The sequence below is a fragment of the Arachis stenosperma genome, chromosome 3 (genome assembly GCF_014773155.1).
Source record: "Arachis stenosperma cultivar V10309 chromosome 3, arast.V10309.gnm1.PFL2, whole genome shotgun sequence".
NCBI lineage: Eukaryota > Viridiplantae > Streptophyta > Magnoliopsida > Fabales > Fabaceae > Arachis > Arachis stenosperma.
In genome coordinates, this window is record NC_080379.1 from 2029724 (window position 1) to 2044086 (window position 14363).

The 14363-nt window shown below is 26.6% G+C and overlaps 1 protein-coding gene across 2 annotated transcripts; it reads right to left on the reverse strand.

The window, feature by feature from the left end:
• Positions 1–9950: 9950 nt before the first annotated feature.
• Positions 9951–13334, reverse strand: LOC130969593 (nudix hydrolase 9). Of its 2 annotated transcripts, none has more exons than XR_009081883.1 (9): positions 13107–13334; positions 12952–13026; positions 12825–12881; positions 12429–12511; positions 11964–12022; positions 11483–11631; positions 11078–11206; positions 10786–10873; positions 9951–10414 (listed from the first exon to the last, which is right to left on the reverse strand). XR_009081883.1 is itself a non-coding variant. In XM_057895383.1 (9 exons), exons 1-9 carry the CDS (start codon positions 13215–13217, stop codon positions 10319–10321), a joined length of 918 nt encoding a protein of 305 aa, XP_057751366.1. In that variant the 5' UTR covers positions 13218–13334; the 3' UTR covers positions 9951–10318. The 2 variants fall into 2 exon arrangements, 1 of the variants encoding a protein (XP_057751366.1); XM_057895383.1 differs by having other exon boundaries at positions 10786–10944.
• Positions 13335–14363: the final 1029 nt, after the last annotated feature.

Here is a 14363-nt window from a genome sequence, read left to right on the forward strand (position 1 = left end):
TTTTGTTATTATTTGATCAGTATAAATATTAAATTATCTTTAACATATAAATTTTTTATTAATTTATGTGTATAAATTATATTGATTTATGTGTATAAAATTTGGATAAATATAAGTATAAATTATATGTTTTTTGTGTGTAAAATTCTTGTAAGGATAAAGTACTAATTAGTTTTGTACGTTTGACCGTAATTCTGTTTTGGTCTTTAAAGTTTAAAGTGTCTTATTTGAATTCAAAAAAGTTTCATTTAGCTTTAATGTTGTGAGGTTAAAGTTAAATAATTAAAGGAATGTCCTACATAACAGTAGTACAAGAACAAGGTCGATAATTTGAAGAATAAGTATAAGCTCCAAAAGCACAAAATCAACCATAGATGCATCAATATATTTATTTATAATTTTTCTTACAATTTAAATGAAATATTTTATATAGAACTAAAGAGAATGTTAAATAAATGTATTGATGCATCCACGATTGATTTTGTGTCTCTAGAGCTTGTACTTGTTCTCTAGATTATCGATTTTATTCTTGTACTACTGTTACGTAGGATATTCCGTTAATTATTTAACTTTGACCTCACGATGAGACTACATTAAAACTAAATAAATTTTTTTTAAATTTAAATAGAGCACTTTAAACCTTAAGGACCAAAATAGAATTATGTCCAAATATAAAGGAGCAATTAGTTATCTTTATTGTAAATATAGATACAAATTATTATTAATAAAAAATAATAATATTTATTGATCATAAAACATTGCTCATACATAAATGCAACTAAATTTCATATTTATTAATTAAATAGTCATCCATGATAATAATGATATAACACTTTTTATGTTAATAGTAAATAATTAAAACTAACAAAAAAAATTATATACATTAACAATAATCTTTAAATTAATTATTATATATTTGTATATATTTATAATTTTATATATGTTGATTTATATATTTTTTAAAATAAATAATCAACTATTAGAATAATTAAATATATTAAATAAAAATAATCAAATTTGTTTACATTGGATAAAATATTTTATATATATATGAATTTTTGTGCATAATGAATAATTGTAGCTTTTTTTTGTACAATTGAACTCTCGAATATATGTATTTTTGAAATTAAAACATTGTTAACATATTTCTTATATTATGTTTAGACACCAAAAAATTATTTCTTACATTATAATCTTAAAATGTTTAACATCGTATGAGAATTGAGAAAAACTACCGTCGATTACTTTAATATTTCTTGTGCAATTTTCATATTTTAATATAAATATGTTAAGACTTACTTTTAAAATGTCAACCTTATTAGTAATTTAGCACAACGTAATGCAAGTAGCTAAAGGTGCACTTCATATTATGACATGTTGATAGCTATCCAATTATATAATTAAATTCGATAGAAAGGAAGCTCATTGCATTGATGTGATTACAAACTTTAACATTATATTTTTCCTCAACTTTTTCTTTTTAGAGTTTTTTACAGTATCTTATAGTTTGACTAATCTGTTGCGAATCTTAATTTTATTTAAAAATTTATTATTAGTTAATTTTTATATATATAAAATAAAATTTAAATTTAATATTTATTTAAACGAACGAATAAATTAACCATTCGATCAATATAAATTAATTGTCTCACTTTTTTTTATCTTTCTAGGGTGGTAATGTCAATCTCGGTTGATAATCTTTAACTCAATGTCATTGAATGGGCCATTGTGACAATGAAGGATAAACATGATTAGTGAAAGTAAATGTGAATGTGAATGGAAAAGAGAAGTGACGTCACAAATATGGCCCACTCAATTGAACTTCCAATGGTCGTTTTTGGACGGTCGTGGCAGCCCACATCCAATAAATTAATATGTAATTATTAAAAAATATTTGATATCAACTTAGTTAAGATTTAAAAATTTACCAAGAAAGGGGTTATGATTTAATTTGTACATAGTTTTATCATAAAAATAATAAAAATAATTTATTACACTAAAAATTAATCATTAAAAAATTCATTATGCACTAATAGATACTTATGCACATTAATTTATATATTTTTTAAATTAAATAATTAATTATCAGAATAATTAAATATTTAATAAATAAATAATTAAATTTATTTACATTAATATAATAATATTTTTTTAAATGTCAAATATATATTTTTATATGCAATAAATGATTAATAATTATTTTTTTTATAATAGCATAATTATAGAAATAAAACTTATGAGTTGTGACAAAAATTTAATAATAGTGGCATGAAGATTGAGATGAAAGAAATTCATGGAGATGAATATTTTAAGTTTACAAAATCCGGAGTGATAAATTGAATGGCAGTATCAAGCGAAAGAAAATAATTATTGGAATTTGAATATTTTAAAAGAAAAGTAAAATATTATTATTTTTGTCCATAAAATATTATCATCTAGAAATATTAACTGAAAATTAATTTGGGTCAATAATAATGGCCTTGATAGTGACCATTGACACACATCGAACTCGTTATCCGCGTGAAGCACACGCGCGACTTGAATTATAGTACTACCAAGCATTAAGCAATGGTGATTGAGAACTTGAGATGCTCCACTACTCCATTTTTGTGACCTTACCCGACAAACACTGAAAAAAAGTATACTATATAGTTAAACTCCCATGTGATGCTAAGTTTGTGTTACTAATATACTACTACATAGCATAGCATAACATAACATAACATTATCCTAAGTAATAATCAATTTAAATTGGTCGAGTGATCAGTGTATTCGTTCGTTTAAGTAACTGTCAGATATTCAAATTTTTCTTTATATATGCAGTAATTTATTGACTAACACAAACTCTCAAAAAAAATTCAAATTTACAACAAATTAATTTTTGACTTATTGAATTAGAGAATAACATAGACAACTAAAAAACATAATCCTAAGTAATATTATAGCATGTCCTTGATTTGTTCATTTAAGAGAATAATTGCCATAATTTACGGCTATAAATTATAATCTCTACATCACAATTTGCATATAAGAAATCTATGTGTATATTCTTGTAGTCATGCCCATCAAATTAAATTCCTTCAATAATATTCTAGTGTATGTGTTTGTAAATTCATATTGTTATTTGCGGCCGTATATATAAGAAAAGACAATTCAACTTGTCGATTTTGGTAGTATAAATGTATAATTTTGTTGATTATGAATTATTTTGGATATAAAAGATTAATTACATACACATTATAAAGTCCCTATTATTGGTTTCTTTTTTGCATCTTGATGTGGCTCAATTCCGCTTTATAACACATTTTGAATGGTTTTCCGACGAGATTAAATAATATAGTAATGATATATTTGATAAGAGAATTAAGAGAAAAAAGTTTATATATATTATGACTCTAATAATATTTAATAATTAAAAATCTTAATACATTTGCTTAGATAATTGTGTAATTTTTTTACAGCAGTAATTAGTAACTACAATTAAAAAGGGGAAGAGAAAAATAGGAACTACAAAAAGATTAGGAAATTAAAAAAAAAACATTTATAGAATGTATTTAATAGGGTAGTAACTAGTAAGTAACCTAGTTGAATGATAAAGATATATCTGCAGTCGTTACAGATAGGTAGTTGAATGTGATTTAGATATATAACCAAGACTTTCATTTCATATATATAAACTATCTACTACACTTGAAGACTTTCTGTGGTTGCTGCAGCTCATTGACTTCTAGGCCTATCATCATCATCATCATCATATTCAATATTAATAATCATTTACTCCAATCTATTAAGATATGGAGCACTTGACTGTTAAAAATATTCAACATGGACTATGTTACTCAAAATAATCAGAAAATAATCGTTATAAATTACCTACTATTTTACATTTCAAAATCAATAGAAATACTTATATTGGAATATCCTGTCATGTTTATTATATAATGAAATAAATAAATAAATAAAGAGGAACTAAACTAAAAGAAAATTTAAGTGATTATTATTATTATTATTATTATTATTATGTGAATGGGGAATCCAATTTTTTTAATTAGTGGATTAATAATCACATTTAGTGCCTATTAATTTTTTTTACTTCTAAAATTCAATGTGAATAATAATAATAATAAGGGATAAGTACTTTTTTTTCGTCTCTAAGATTTGAGGTCAAAATCAAAATCGTCCCCGACTATTTTTTTTATTAAAATTATCCTCAACGTTACAAAACGTTATAAAATCGTCCTTATTTACTTCAATTTTTTTCTACTAAATTACCCTTATTAAATAATAAAAATAATTAAAAAATTAAAACAAAACCTAACCCCAACCAAACTGCCTCACCGTAACCCCCACCCCTCACCCCCTGACCGTAACACCCCCGCGCGCGACCCCTCTCACCGTAACCCCTACCTCCTCACCCCAGGTGGGGTGTTAGGTTTTGTTTTAATTTTTTAATTATTTTTATTATTTAATAAGGGTAATTTCGTAAAAAAAAAAATAAATAGAAAAAGACGATTTTATAACGTTTTATAATGTTGAAAATGATTTTAATAAAAAAAAAAGTCAAAAACGATTTTGATTTTAGGAATAAAAAAAATACTTATTTCTAATAATATTAATAATTTGCTTGAGATAGTCAAGTAGTAAATGAGTTTGACTATCAATATTAAGCTGAAAAATAGTAAATAGAGGGTGTAGCTATTTATTTTTTTATTTTTTACGCTATTTCCAATTTGACAGGTCAAAGACTAATTTGTTGCGGATTTAAGCTGTATTTAAAGATTTGTCACTGACCAATGAGTGTAGCTATTTTTTAACACCTTTTAATTGTTCTATGTTTGGTTATATATAGGCTTGTGCTGTTAGTAATAACCATAATAAATAAAATCAGTATGAAACCACGAATACGTGTGGCTACCACCAACCAATAATAAGATACAAACATCCAACGCTGTAAATGGTTAAGGGTCAAAACCAATTAGTAATTTAGTATTATTATTTTCATTTTATTTCAAGTGGTTTTGTGCGCGTAACTGAAATTACTACCATTTTAAATATTACAAATATAAAATTAAATAGTCTTAATAAGCACTACCCCACAATGAGATAAGATGCAAAATAAAAACACACAAAATTACATATAAGCCAAACTCTGTCATTTTCATCGAAGAAATTTTCCACCATTCTTTTGTGCCATCAATTTATGTTCATAAACAAATTTCAACACTCCAATTATAATAGTTGACATTTCAATTAGATTTTAAACAAAGGGAGAGTTGTGTTATTTCCATCAAATAGTGGTCAATTATTTCAGTGACGAAGTACATGGTAAACGTGTATCACAGCCCCGGGCTTGTTAATTTCTTAAGTTTAATTATAAATACAAGGAAATTCTTTCAAAAAGGGTAACATGTTGAATAATATCATCGTGTCAATGTAATATATATTAGGCCAATTATATTATTGCCAATAAGGAGGAGAAATTAAGTCAAATAAAATCCAACTTTAGAGACTTTCACACACTAGTATTTCCATTCACTCGCAAATATGCAAAATAATAGTACTAATTAGTAATTACTAATGATGTCATCATTGTATTACTGTATAAGTTAAAAATTATTAGATAATTTAATATATTTATTTTAATTATTAATATAATATATGTTAATATTTTAATTATTATTTTTAAATAAAAACATTTTTGTATAAGTTCCTTTTTTTTGTAAACAACCACGTTATTAAAATAACATCGATCATTGTGTGAAAAATAAAAATAATTAGTTTTACTTTTTCGGATTTTACTTTGTAATAATAGCTGAAATATTGATTTCATGTAAAGAAAAAATAATTCATGAAAATAAAATTATATATAATTATATAGAAATGTTAATTTTAACTATATAATCTTCTTGTCATTTCATAATTTTTTATATTTGTAGAAATAAATTTTTATTTATATTTAAAAAAGTGAAAATAATTTTGTTTATTTTCTGTTTCTATTTTTTAAGAGTATAAATAAAAATTTTAAATTTATTTGTTTAAAAATGTGAAGAAAATAAAAAATTAACATTTTCATGTATTATATATAATATTTTAAACAAAATACATGTTTACAAATATTTGGAAAAAAATTATATTATAAAATAATATTTTTAAAAAATTAACTATTACAATGTTTTTAATTTTTTTTAACAATGATTTAATTATTTTCAAGTAATATAAAATAATTAAAAATAATGTTACATATAATTAATCATAATAAAAATATTTTTGTATTTATTTATATGTTTTATATTTATTAATTTTAAAACAATAATTACACTTATTTTTTTTAAAGTATTATATATTAAAATATATTTATATATATATATTATATATTTATAAAAATTTATTAATATTCTTCTTTTATAATATTATTTAATTTTTATTTAATAAAATTAAATAATTTATAAAAAAATAATATATCTAATACGCAAAAAATTATTGAGGTCGTTTTAGTCCATTGGCAACCAACGAGGTTCAATATAAACGACATTTTAGGAGCATGCAATGGACAAAAAGGGAAAGAAATTAAAGATAACCAAGTTGTATATTTTGCTTTGGGCGGCGAAGACAACCATGTATATATTATTGGTTACTTAATAGTAAATAATTGCTATAAAATTATTTAGCCAAAAGAACAAAAAAGAGCTAAGTAAGCCCACATGGACATGACATGCTGCGCTAGAAGCATCCAAACGAAACCGCCGAATAAACACTTTTATTATTATTATTATTCTGTGGAAATTGGAAAACTTAGTTAAAAAATAATGAATCATGCATAAAACACTAAAACAAGCAACTATATGCAAGACAAACAACTGGTGGGTAAGAGAAAAATTCTTGTTACAGATTTTGTTTGTTTTTATCTTTAATTATCACTATTGTTTAAATCATGGATGAAAAATTTAATTGAAATGTGTGGCCATATATGACTAAATAAAATATTTTTTCAATTGTAATTGAATGAATTAAAAATATTAAGGACATTAAGGACAAAAGTATATTTTACTCTATTATTAAATATTTGAAAATAAATAATAATTTACAATTGAAAAAATATTATTTTGGTCCATAATATTTGAACTAAGTTCTAATTTTATCCTTAATATTTAAAATATTTTATTTTTGTCTAAAACATTTTATATCGTTCTAATTTAGTCTTTTGTTCAAAGTTAAATATTTTCTTCTAAAAAATGGGATACCTTTAATAATAGTAAATTATCAATTCAATTTATAAATTAAAATATGTAAAATATTAAAAATATAAAAATAATTAGTAATATATTTAGGACATATAATTATAAAAACAAATTAAATTTGTTAACCACAGTAAATGAATAGTAATTACCTATTACTTAAATTATACATTCTTTCGTTTTTAATAGTAATAATTTTAAGAGTAAAAGTAAGTTAGTCTCCAAATCTTTTTCTTTTTTAAATTCTATGAAAAATATTTTGGTTAATATTAAAAAATATTTTTTTTTTCAAAATTTTTTTCATCTAATGGACTTAATTCTAATTTGATTAGTGATATACATATTTATTAACAATAAATCAAATAATATGTGGGAATTTTTTATTTTAATAAATTAAATAAATATTTTATTTTCTGAAATAAATAATTGAAAAAATTATTAGAAAAATACATCAGCATCTCTTATCTTGTTTATACTGTAAACGAGATAATTTTATCCGTATCGAGATATGTGTATTTTTTAAATTTTCATATATCTCCTTACTGTAAACGAGATATGTATATTTGTAAATATAAAAATATAATTTTTGAAAATAATAAAAAATATTAATAATTTAAATTAAATCAAACTCTTAAAAATAGAATATTTCAAATAATAAAAAAGATAAGCAGTTTCAAATAATAGAAAAGATGAGCAGTTTCAAACTAATAGAAGAAATAGGCGGTTTTAACTAACTAATTAATGAATTTGGTTTAGTGGTTAGCTCACTAGTTTGCTTAAGTAAGTGTTGGGAATTCGAATCCAACCTTTTTATTATTTGAATTGATTTATGGAAGTAGTACGGTTAAAATCGTCCACCTTCCATATTAATTGAAATGTTCTATTTTTAAGAGTTTGGTCTAATTTAAATTATTAATATTTTTATTATTTTTATAAAATATATTTTTATATTTATAAATACATATATCTCGTCTACATGGTAATAATCTTTTAAATTATTTATTTTAATAAATAAAATATTTATTTAATTTATTAAAATAAAAAAACCTAATAAGTTGTCTCTATGATATAGATATAATGTTACACACTCTCTTTTTTTTGTGGGTCCAATGAATCAACAATTGTGTACTCTAATTAATTCTTTCCCATCCAAGAGCCATCAACATAAACTACTAATGCATTGACACCTATCCTTCTACACATGTAAAAACAATTTTCTTTCTACACTATAAAATTCACCATCCATATAAGAATAGAACGACAATTGTAATCACGGAAGATGACCTTCGTGTGCCAAAAGTACCCATACGTTGGTTATGCAATTGGTCTGTTAGAATATTTTTGATACACATAAGCCATCTTCTGTCGTTTTATTCTTATATGAATACATTTGTCAGCGTCTTTATCTTTTATGGATACAAATGATATTTATTCTTAAACAATTCTATAAAATATTTTTACACTCTCAAACCATCAAATTAAATTTATAAAAATATAAAAAGTTTATTACAGATATGCTCATCAAATAATTAAAATCCTGTAAATGTAAAAACAAGTGTAGTGAATAATACAATATAATCAGTGCACGTGCAACATGGATTGCGCGTTATGATTCAACTACTTTCCAATTTATATGCTCATACATTGGTCGTTGGGGCCTGAATAAAGTTTAGAGAATGCTGTCACTCACTCACATTTCACATTTCAGAACATAGCATTCTGATTTCTGCAATCTGCATCTGCATATTATAGAATACTAAGCAGTGTGCATTAATTAGTTAGCTAATATATCTTATTAAGATTATTATTATTATTATTATTATTAGTAAAAAAATTAATTTTTTATTTTAATAAATATATAACAAAAAGGCTAAAAATTTAAAGTTTATATCCTTTCTTATAGAAACTTTTATAACTAATGATTTAACATGTGTAAAGTACATACTAATTAAACCCTAATTACTGAGATAATACTTTATTTATGTTTCCGGTTGTTGACCATTGACTCCAACAATTATTGAGCAAGTACTGAATATTAATTAATAATAGTATATGGTTTAAGTTAACAAAAATATTTGGTAACAAAAAAAATATTAACAAAAAATAACCTAAATTTATTATTTTTTACATTATTTAATACGTTATATAATAAATAAATATTAAATAAAATAAATTTAGATTGTTTATATTAGATTATTTTTGTTTCTCTAGTATTACCGTTAACACGGTGCTAGAAGAATGCTATTTCAAATTATGTTTACTTCATAGGTGAAGTGGTATATACAGCATCCAGCCACCCACGTGAAAGAAACACTGATTTTGCATGCGGTGGAAATAATGCTGAGAATCTTACAATATTTAGCATACCTATTCATAAGAATCAATGTTCATATCACGAGGAGAATTTGAATTTATCCGAGGCATAATTACAAAATTATTAGGTGAGATACATAATAAATTTAAGAGAGACATTTGAACTCTTATGAAAAGTGAACTTTGTTGGATTTGAGAAGCCACATCCACCCTAGCCTAGTTCCATATGTAGGTTCTTCCTTACACCAAGTGAAAATCCATAAAATACTTGTGTATGTTTTAAAAGAACATTTTATATGTGTTTTTTTTTTTTTTATATATAACTTTTAAGCATTATAAATTATACATGTTTTCAAAATGCATATTAAATACGCTCCAAATTGAAATATGAGAAGTCATGTATTAAATATTATTTTCAAATATATTGATGTCACTCAGTGGTGATGAAGGCAAGGATTATTACAGTATTCTCAATCAAAATTTTAGGTATATACACTGGGATATGAACACAGCATTTTTGTATTCGGTGTACATAGATACAAAATTAGATTGGCTTTTATTATTTCGGCAAGAATACAGAATCTGTATAAAATTATGCTGAACGAATTGAGCTTGGTTAAATTATGCAGTTTTTCTTTTTGGGGTGCACTACTGCACTAAGGTAGCTTTAACTCAGCAATACCAACTTCAACTTACTCAAGAAATACACTTGAGAAGCCATCTTGATTCAACCACATGCTTTATAAACTGTAAGTGCTCAAAAACTTTGATCAAGTAGTGTTGGCAGCTTCAACCATCAATTTGTAGAGAGCAAATCCGCCGCGATGACAGCCAGGCATCCTAGAAGTCATGCTTTCTAACTCAACCTAACAAATACAATAATAATCAGTGAATGAATGCTAGCTTCAAGGTTAAGCAAGAAACTAGAAGTCTAGAATTAATTAACTATCCATCAAAACAAGCCAAGAGTAATGAATTTGGCTTCAAGGTTGGTTGTAAAGTGTTGAAGTTTTCAAATGTTAAAAATTTGGCAACAATAATTTAAATGATAAGCTTTGAAATATCATTTGAGTATTCAATTCAACACCAATCAAGTAGCTGTGTCATAGTTTTCAATGCATTAGACTAAATGCTCTTAAAGTTAAATGGCAACACCGAAATTGTGAAAAAGAGAAGTCACATAATTATCATGAGTGGAATTCATGGCAACACAGCTTAAAACAAGCTTTAGATTTACCACTGAGACAGCATAAAGCTGAGTTGATTCATAGCCATCTTGTGCATTAGAATAAAGCTTCTGAACTTCCTCCGAATCAAGATTGCATCTGATAAAGAAAAATGCAGCCGGTCTCACATTCAAGTCCCTGCGAGATATGCCAATAAAAGCTGGAATGCTCTACATGGCGGTCGAAAGATATAAATTGGATACTTAGTCTTTCAAGCTATTCAATCCCTAAAGTTCACTCACTCAAAAGAAAAAAGCTATATATTTGTGTTCATAATTATATCGAAGTACATATGAAACTTACAAGGGATGAGGCTGGCACTCCAATTTCTTCAACAACTTCCCGAACTATGCTGTCAAACATCTCCCGTGAAACTTCATTGTTGACTGATTCCTTGCCATGTTGATGGGAAGTTATACCAATTTCTTGAGGCTGTGAATCATCAAGAAAGAGAACCATGTAAAGCCATGTGCATCAAGGACTGATGTGTCTGAATTTTTCATAATTTAGGATGAGTTATTGGCTCCTAATCAATAATGATTACATACGAATAAAATGATTACATGAACAAAAGGAAATAATATGAGAAACAAATCAAAAACTAGTTTCAGAACTAACTTCTGGTTTCATAATTATCGCGCTGAGAAGAAATTTACCACTGCTCTACTAGTACAGAAAACTAAAGATTTCCATTTCACTACTATATACCTCAGGATGGCCTCCGGGAAATACAAAATGACCAGGAAATTCACCAACATTGTTACTCCGTTGTAAAACAATTATCTTCTTGTCTATTGTCTCCACCACTGCACCATTTCCTAGCGGACTGGAGGTATGCTGACAAAGAATAGGATCATCTGATGGAAAAGAAAGATGTGACAACTTAGGTTAAGACAAATTGATTAATTTTGATTTGAAAGATAAGAAGTGAAGAAGGAAGAGGCACAGAGGAAAATAAAGCCTTTGATTACATCTAATCTAATCCTTAGGCAGAGACAACATGTTTGAACACTAATTGTAAGGAATTCTGGCTAACTAGGGAGAGATCATATTTTAAAACACTAACTCAACCTTCATCTACTTGCTTCCTTCCCTATAGATTACTGGACATTAACATGATGAATCTTCAGCTCGGAAGTTAGATATAGCAGCGTCTCCATGATAAACTAGTACTAACTGTAATGATTACCTTCTGATGGAACCAGAAACCTTTCCCACAGAGGACTTAAGTTTGTTCCCACAAAAGTCCTGAAAGCAGTTTAGCCAATAGTTACAAGAAAGGGGGGGAAGTAGAGTTGAAATAGAAATACAAAGAAACAATAGCATTAAGATTAAACTCCGCTTGAAGTGGTGTCAAACAAACACAGAATGCATTGTATTTGCTGCAAATACATCATTCACATGCTTTTTCAGTTCAATGCCGCTTTTATGCCCTTGCATAACTAATTCACCACATTCACACATCATTTGTTTACTCTTCGCTAACAATCTATGAAGATTGAATCAGGCTAGTTAAAAAGGTAATGTTAATATGTCACTGAAGCAAATGCAGATCAACATCAAGAAAGTTTATTACAGAACTATTTAGTTTATTAATCACTAACCATGCTAATTAAGAATGTAACATAGAAAAGAGGGGGCATTGAGAAGAGACCTATAATCTGTCAAACCTAGATGGAGGCACAAATGAGGTTCATGATTGGATCCACCTCCATCTTTCAATTCATACCCTCCATACTGCAATTCACACTCTGTTAGGAACAGTCCAGGAAAAAAAACCACAAACCACATAGATAAGTCCTCAAAATCATAGTTACATGAAACACAATACGTTCCAATACCGATACGCAGCAAGCCAAAATGCAAAATAATTTATATGAAAAGTATAGTTATGGCGTTCTAGTACACATATAAATTATGAATTAGTATGCAATATGTCAGCTAATTGGCGAATTCATGTAACTACATGCCCAAAATTACTACACTTAACAATTAGCATAGCATCCATTCGATGTGTGACCTGATCTATAGTCTATACCCTAAAACATACCCTGAACTTGTTTCCATTGAAGAGTGACTTGTTATTCTGAGCTCTCTGCTCCCATATCTACACAACCGAAAAGCGATAACAATTATACAAGGAATCAAATCAAAATAAAGAAGAGTGTGTGATGGACCTGAGAGATGGTGTTCTCCAAGATGGTGTCAGGGTGAGGGACCCGGTCGTAATCGGCGCTGAATGAAGCAGAGACCTTAATGAGAAAAGGATCCAAGTGAGGCACATTGCTTTAGAGTTTCGATGGTTTGTTTCAGAGAGAGAGAGAGAGAGAACCTGTGATGGTGAGAGAGGAGAGGGACACGAAACTAGAAGCTTGAAGGAAAGAGGATCCACGATGCTGCTGCTGCTGCTACTCGTTGTTTCGTTGCTGTTCTCATTCTCCATGGCAGGTACAACGGTTAACGATTCCGAACGAACGAACTCAGTGAGTCACAGAGTTCAAGTTAGAGTTTCTGTTGGTATCGTTTTTCTGATTTATTTTTCATTTTCCGTTTCTGTGTTACTGTGTGTGTCGTGCTCTTCGTTGAAACTTGAAAGATATTGGCTTTCACGTTTTTTTCTTGGACATGTGGTTGGCACATTCAGAATTCGACTGACGTTGATTGGGCTTTTGCGCTTGCGCCTCATTTATACAATGGGCTTCTTATTGGGTCTCTATTACTGGGCTTCCTATTTGCTAATTGGGCTTATTGAAGGAGCATCTATACATGTTAGATGGAAAGACCATGAAAATAACTTTGTCCAATGTTTTTTTTTAAATACATATGATTAGAGTGTAATATGTTATTATTTGATATATGTTTTAATTTTTTGGATGAATTAGTCTTTATCCTCTCGGATGAAAGGATATTATGAAAAGAAAAAAAACTATATTACGTGTACATTAAAATTAGTTATCAAAATCAGTCACTAGTATAAAATACATATTATAATACAAATAAACATTAAAAATAAATTAAATCATACATGTATTTATATTTAAATACATTGATAGCTGATTTTAGTGTACGAATAATATTTTTTTAAAAAAATAAATGTTTTAAGAATATGGGCAACAACAAAAAATATACTTAAGAATATAAAGAATTATTTTGCACTTTCTTTTAGTAATTTAATCATACGAAAAGCATTTATACGGTTCACGTCAAAATGAGTTTGGAATCTTCTTATGCTCTTTAGTCTTTACAGTTTACACATCTATAATAGAAACCCTGGCCTCATACATTAACATATGCTGCACTTTTTAGATAAATGAAAACATCACCCACTTAAATGATACTATCGATGAAGAAGAACATGTTTTTTAATGCCACATGCAAATAGATCAACATGAAAGTGATATACAAGTTTGAAAATTAGATTCTATTATATAATATGTATACTCATAATCATGAATAGAGTGTAATTAAGCTTTGGTTAGGTATAGAATAACTATTTATTGGAGTGATAATGCATGAGCGAGTATAAATGGTGATTACGCAATCTTTTTACTTAACAAAAATGCATGCATTAAATCGATTGACCTTTATT

What these genes read in the sequence shown, in the direction of transcription:
- LOC130969593 (XM_057895383.1), bottom strand. Translation starts at nt 13,217, where the DNA reads ATGGAGAATGAGAACAGCAACGAAACAACGAGTAGCAGCAGCAGCAGC. An exon ending in TGGAGAACACCATCTCTCAG is followed by an intron (nt 12,882 to 12,951) that starts GTCCATCACACA and finishes TCGGTTGTGTAG; the next exon opens with ATATGGGAGCAGAGAGCTCA. An exon ending in TTCCCGGAGGCCATCCTGAG is followed by an intron (nt 11,207 to 11,482) that starts GTATATAGTAGT and finishes GATGATTCACAG; the next exon opens with CCTCAAGAAATTGGTATAAC.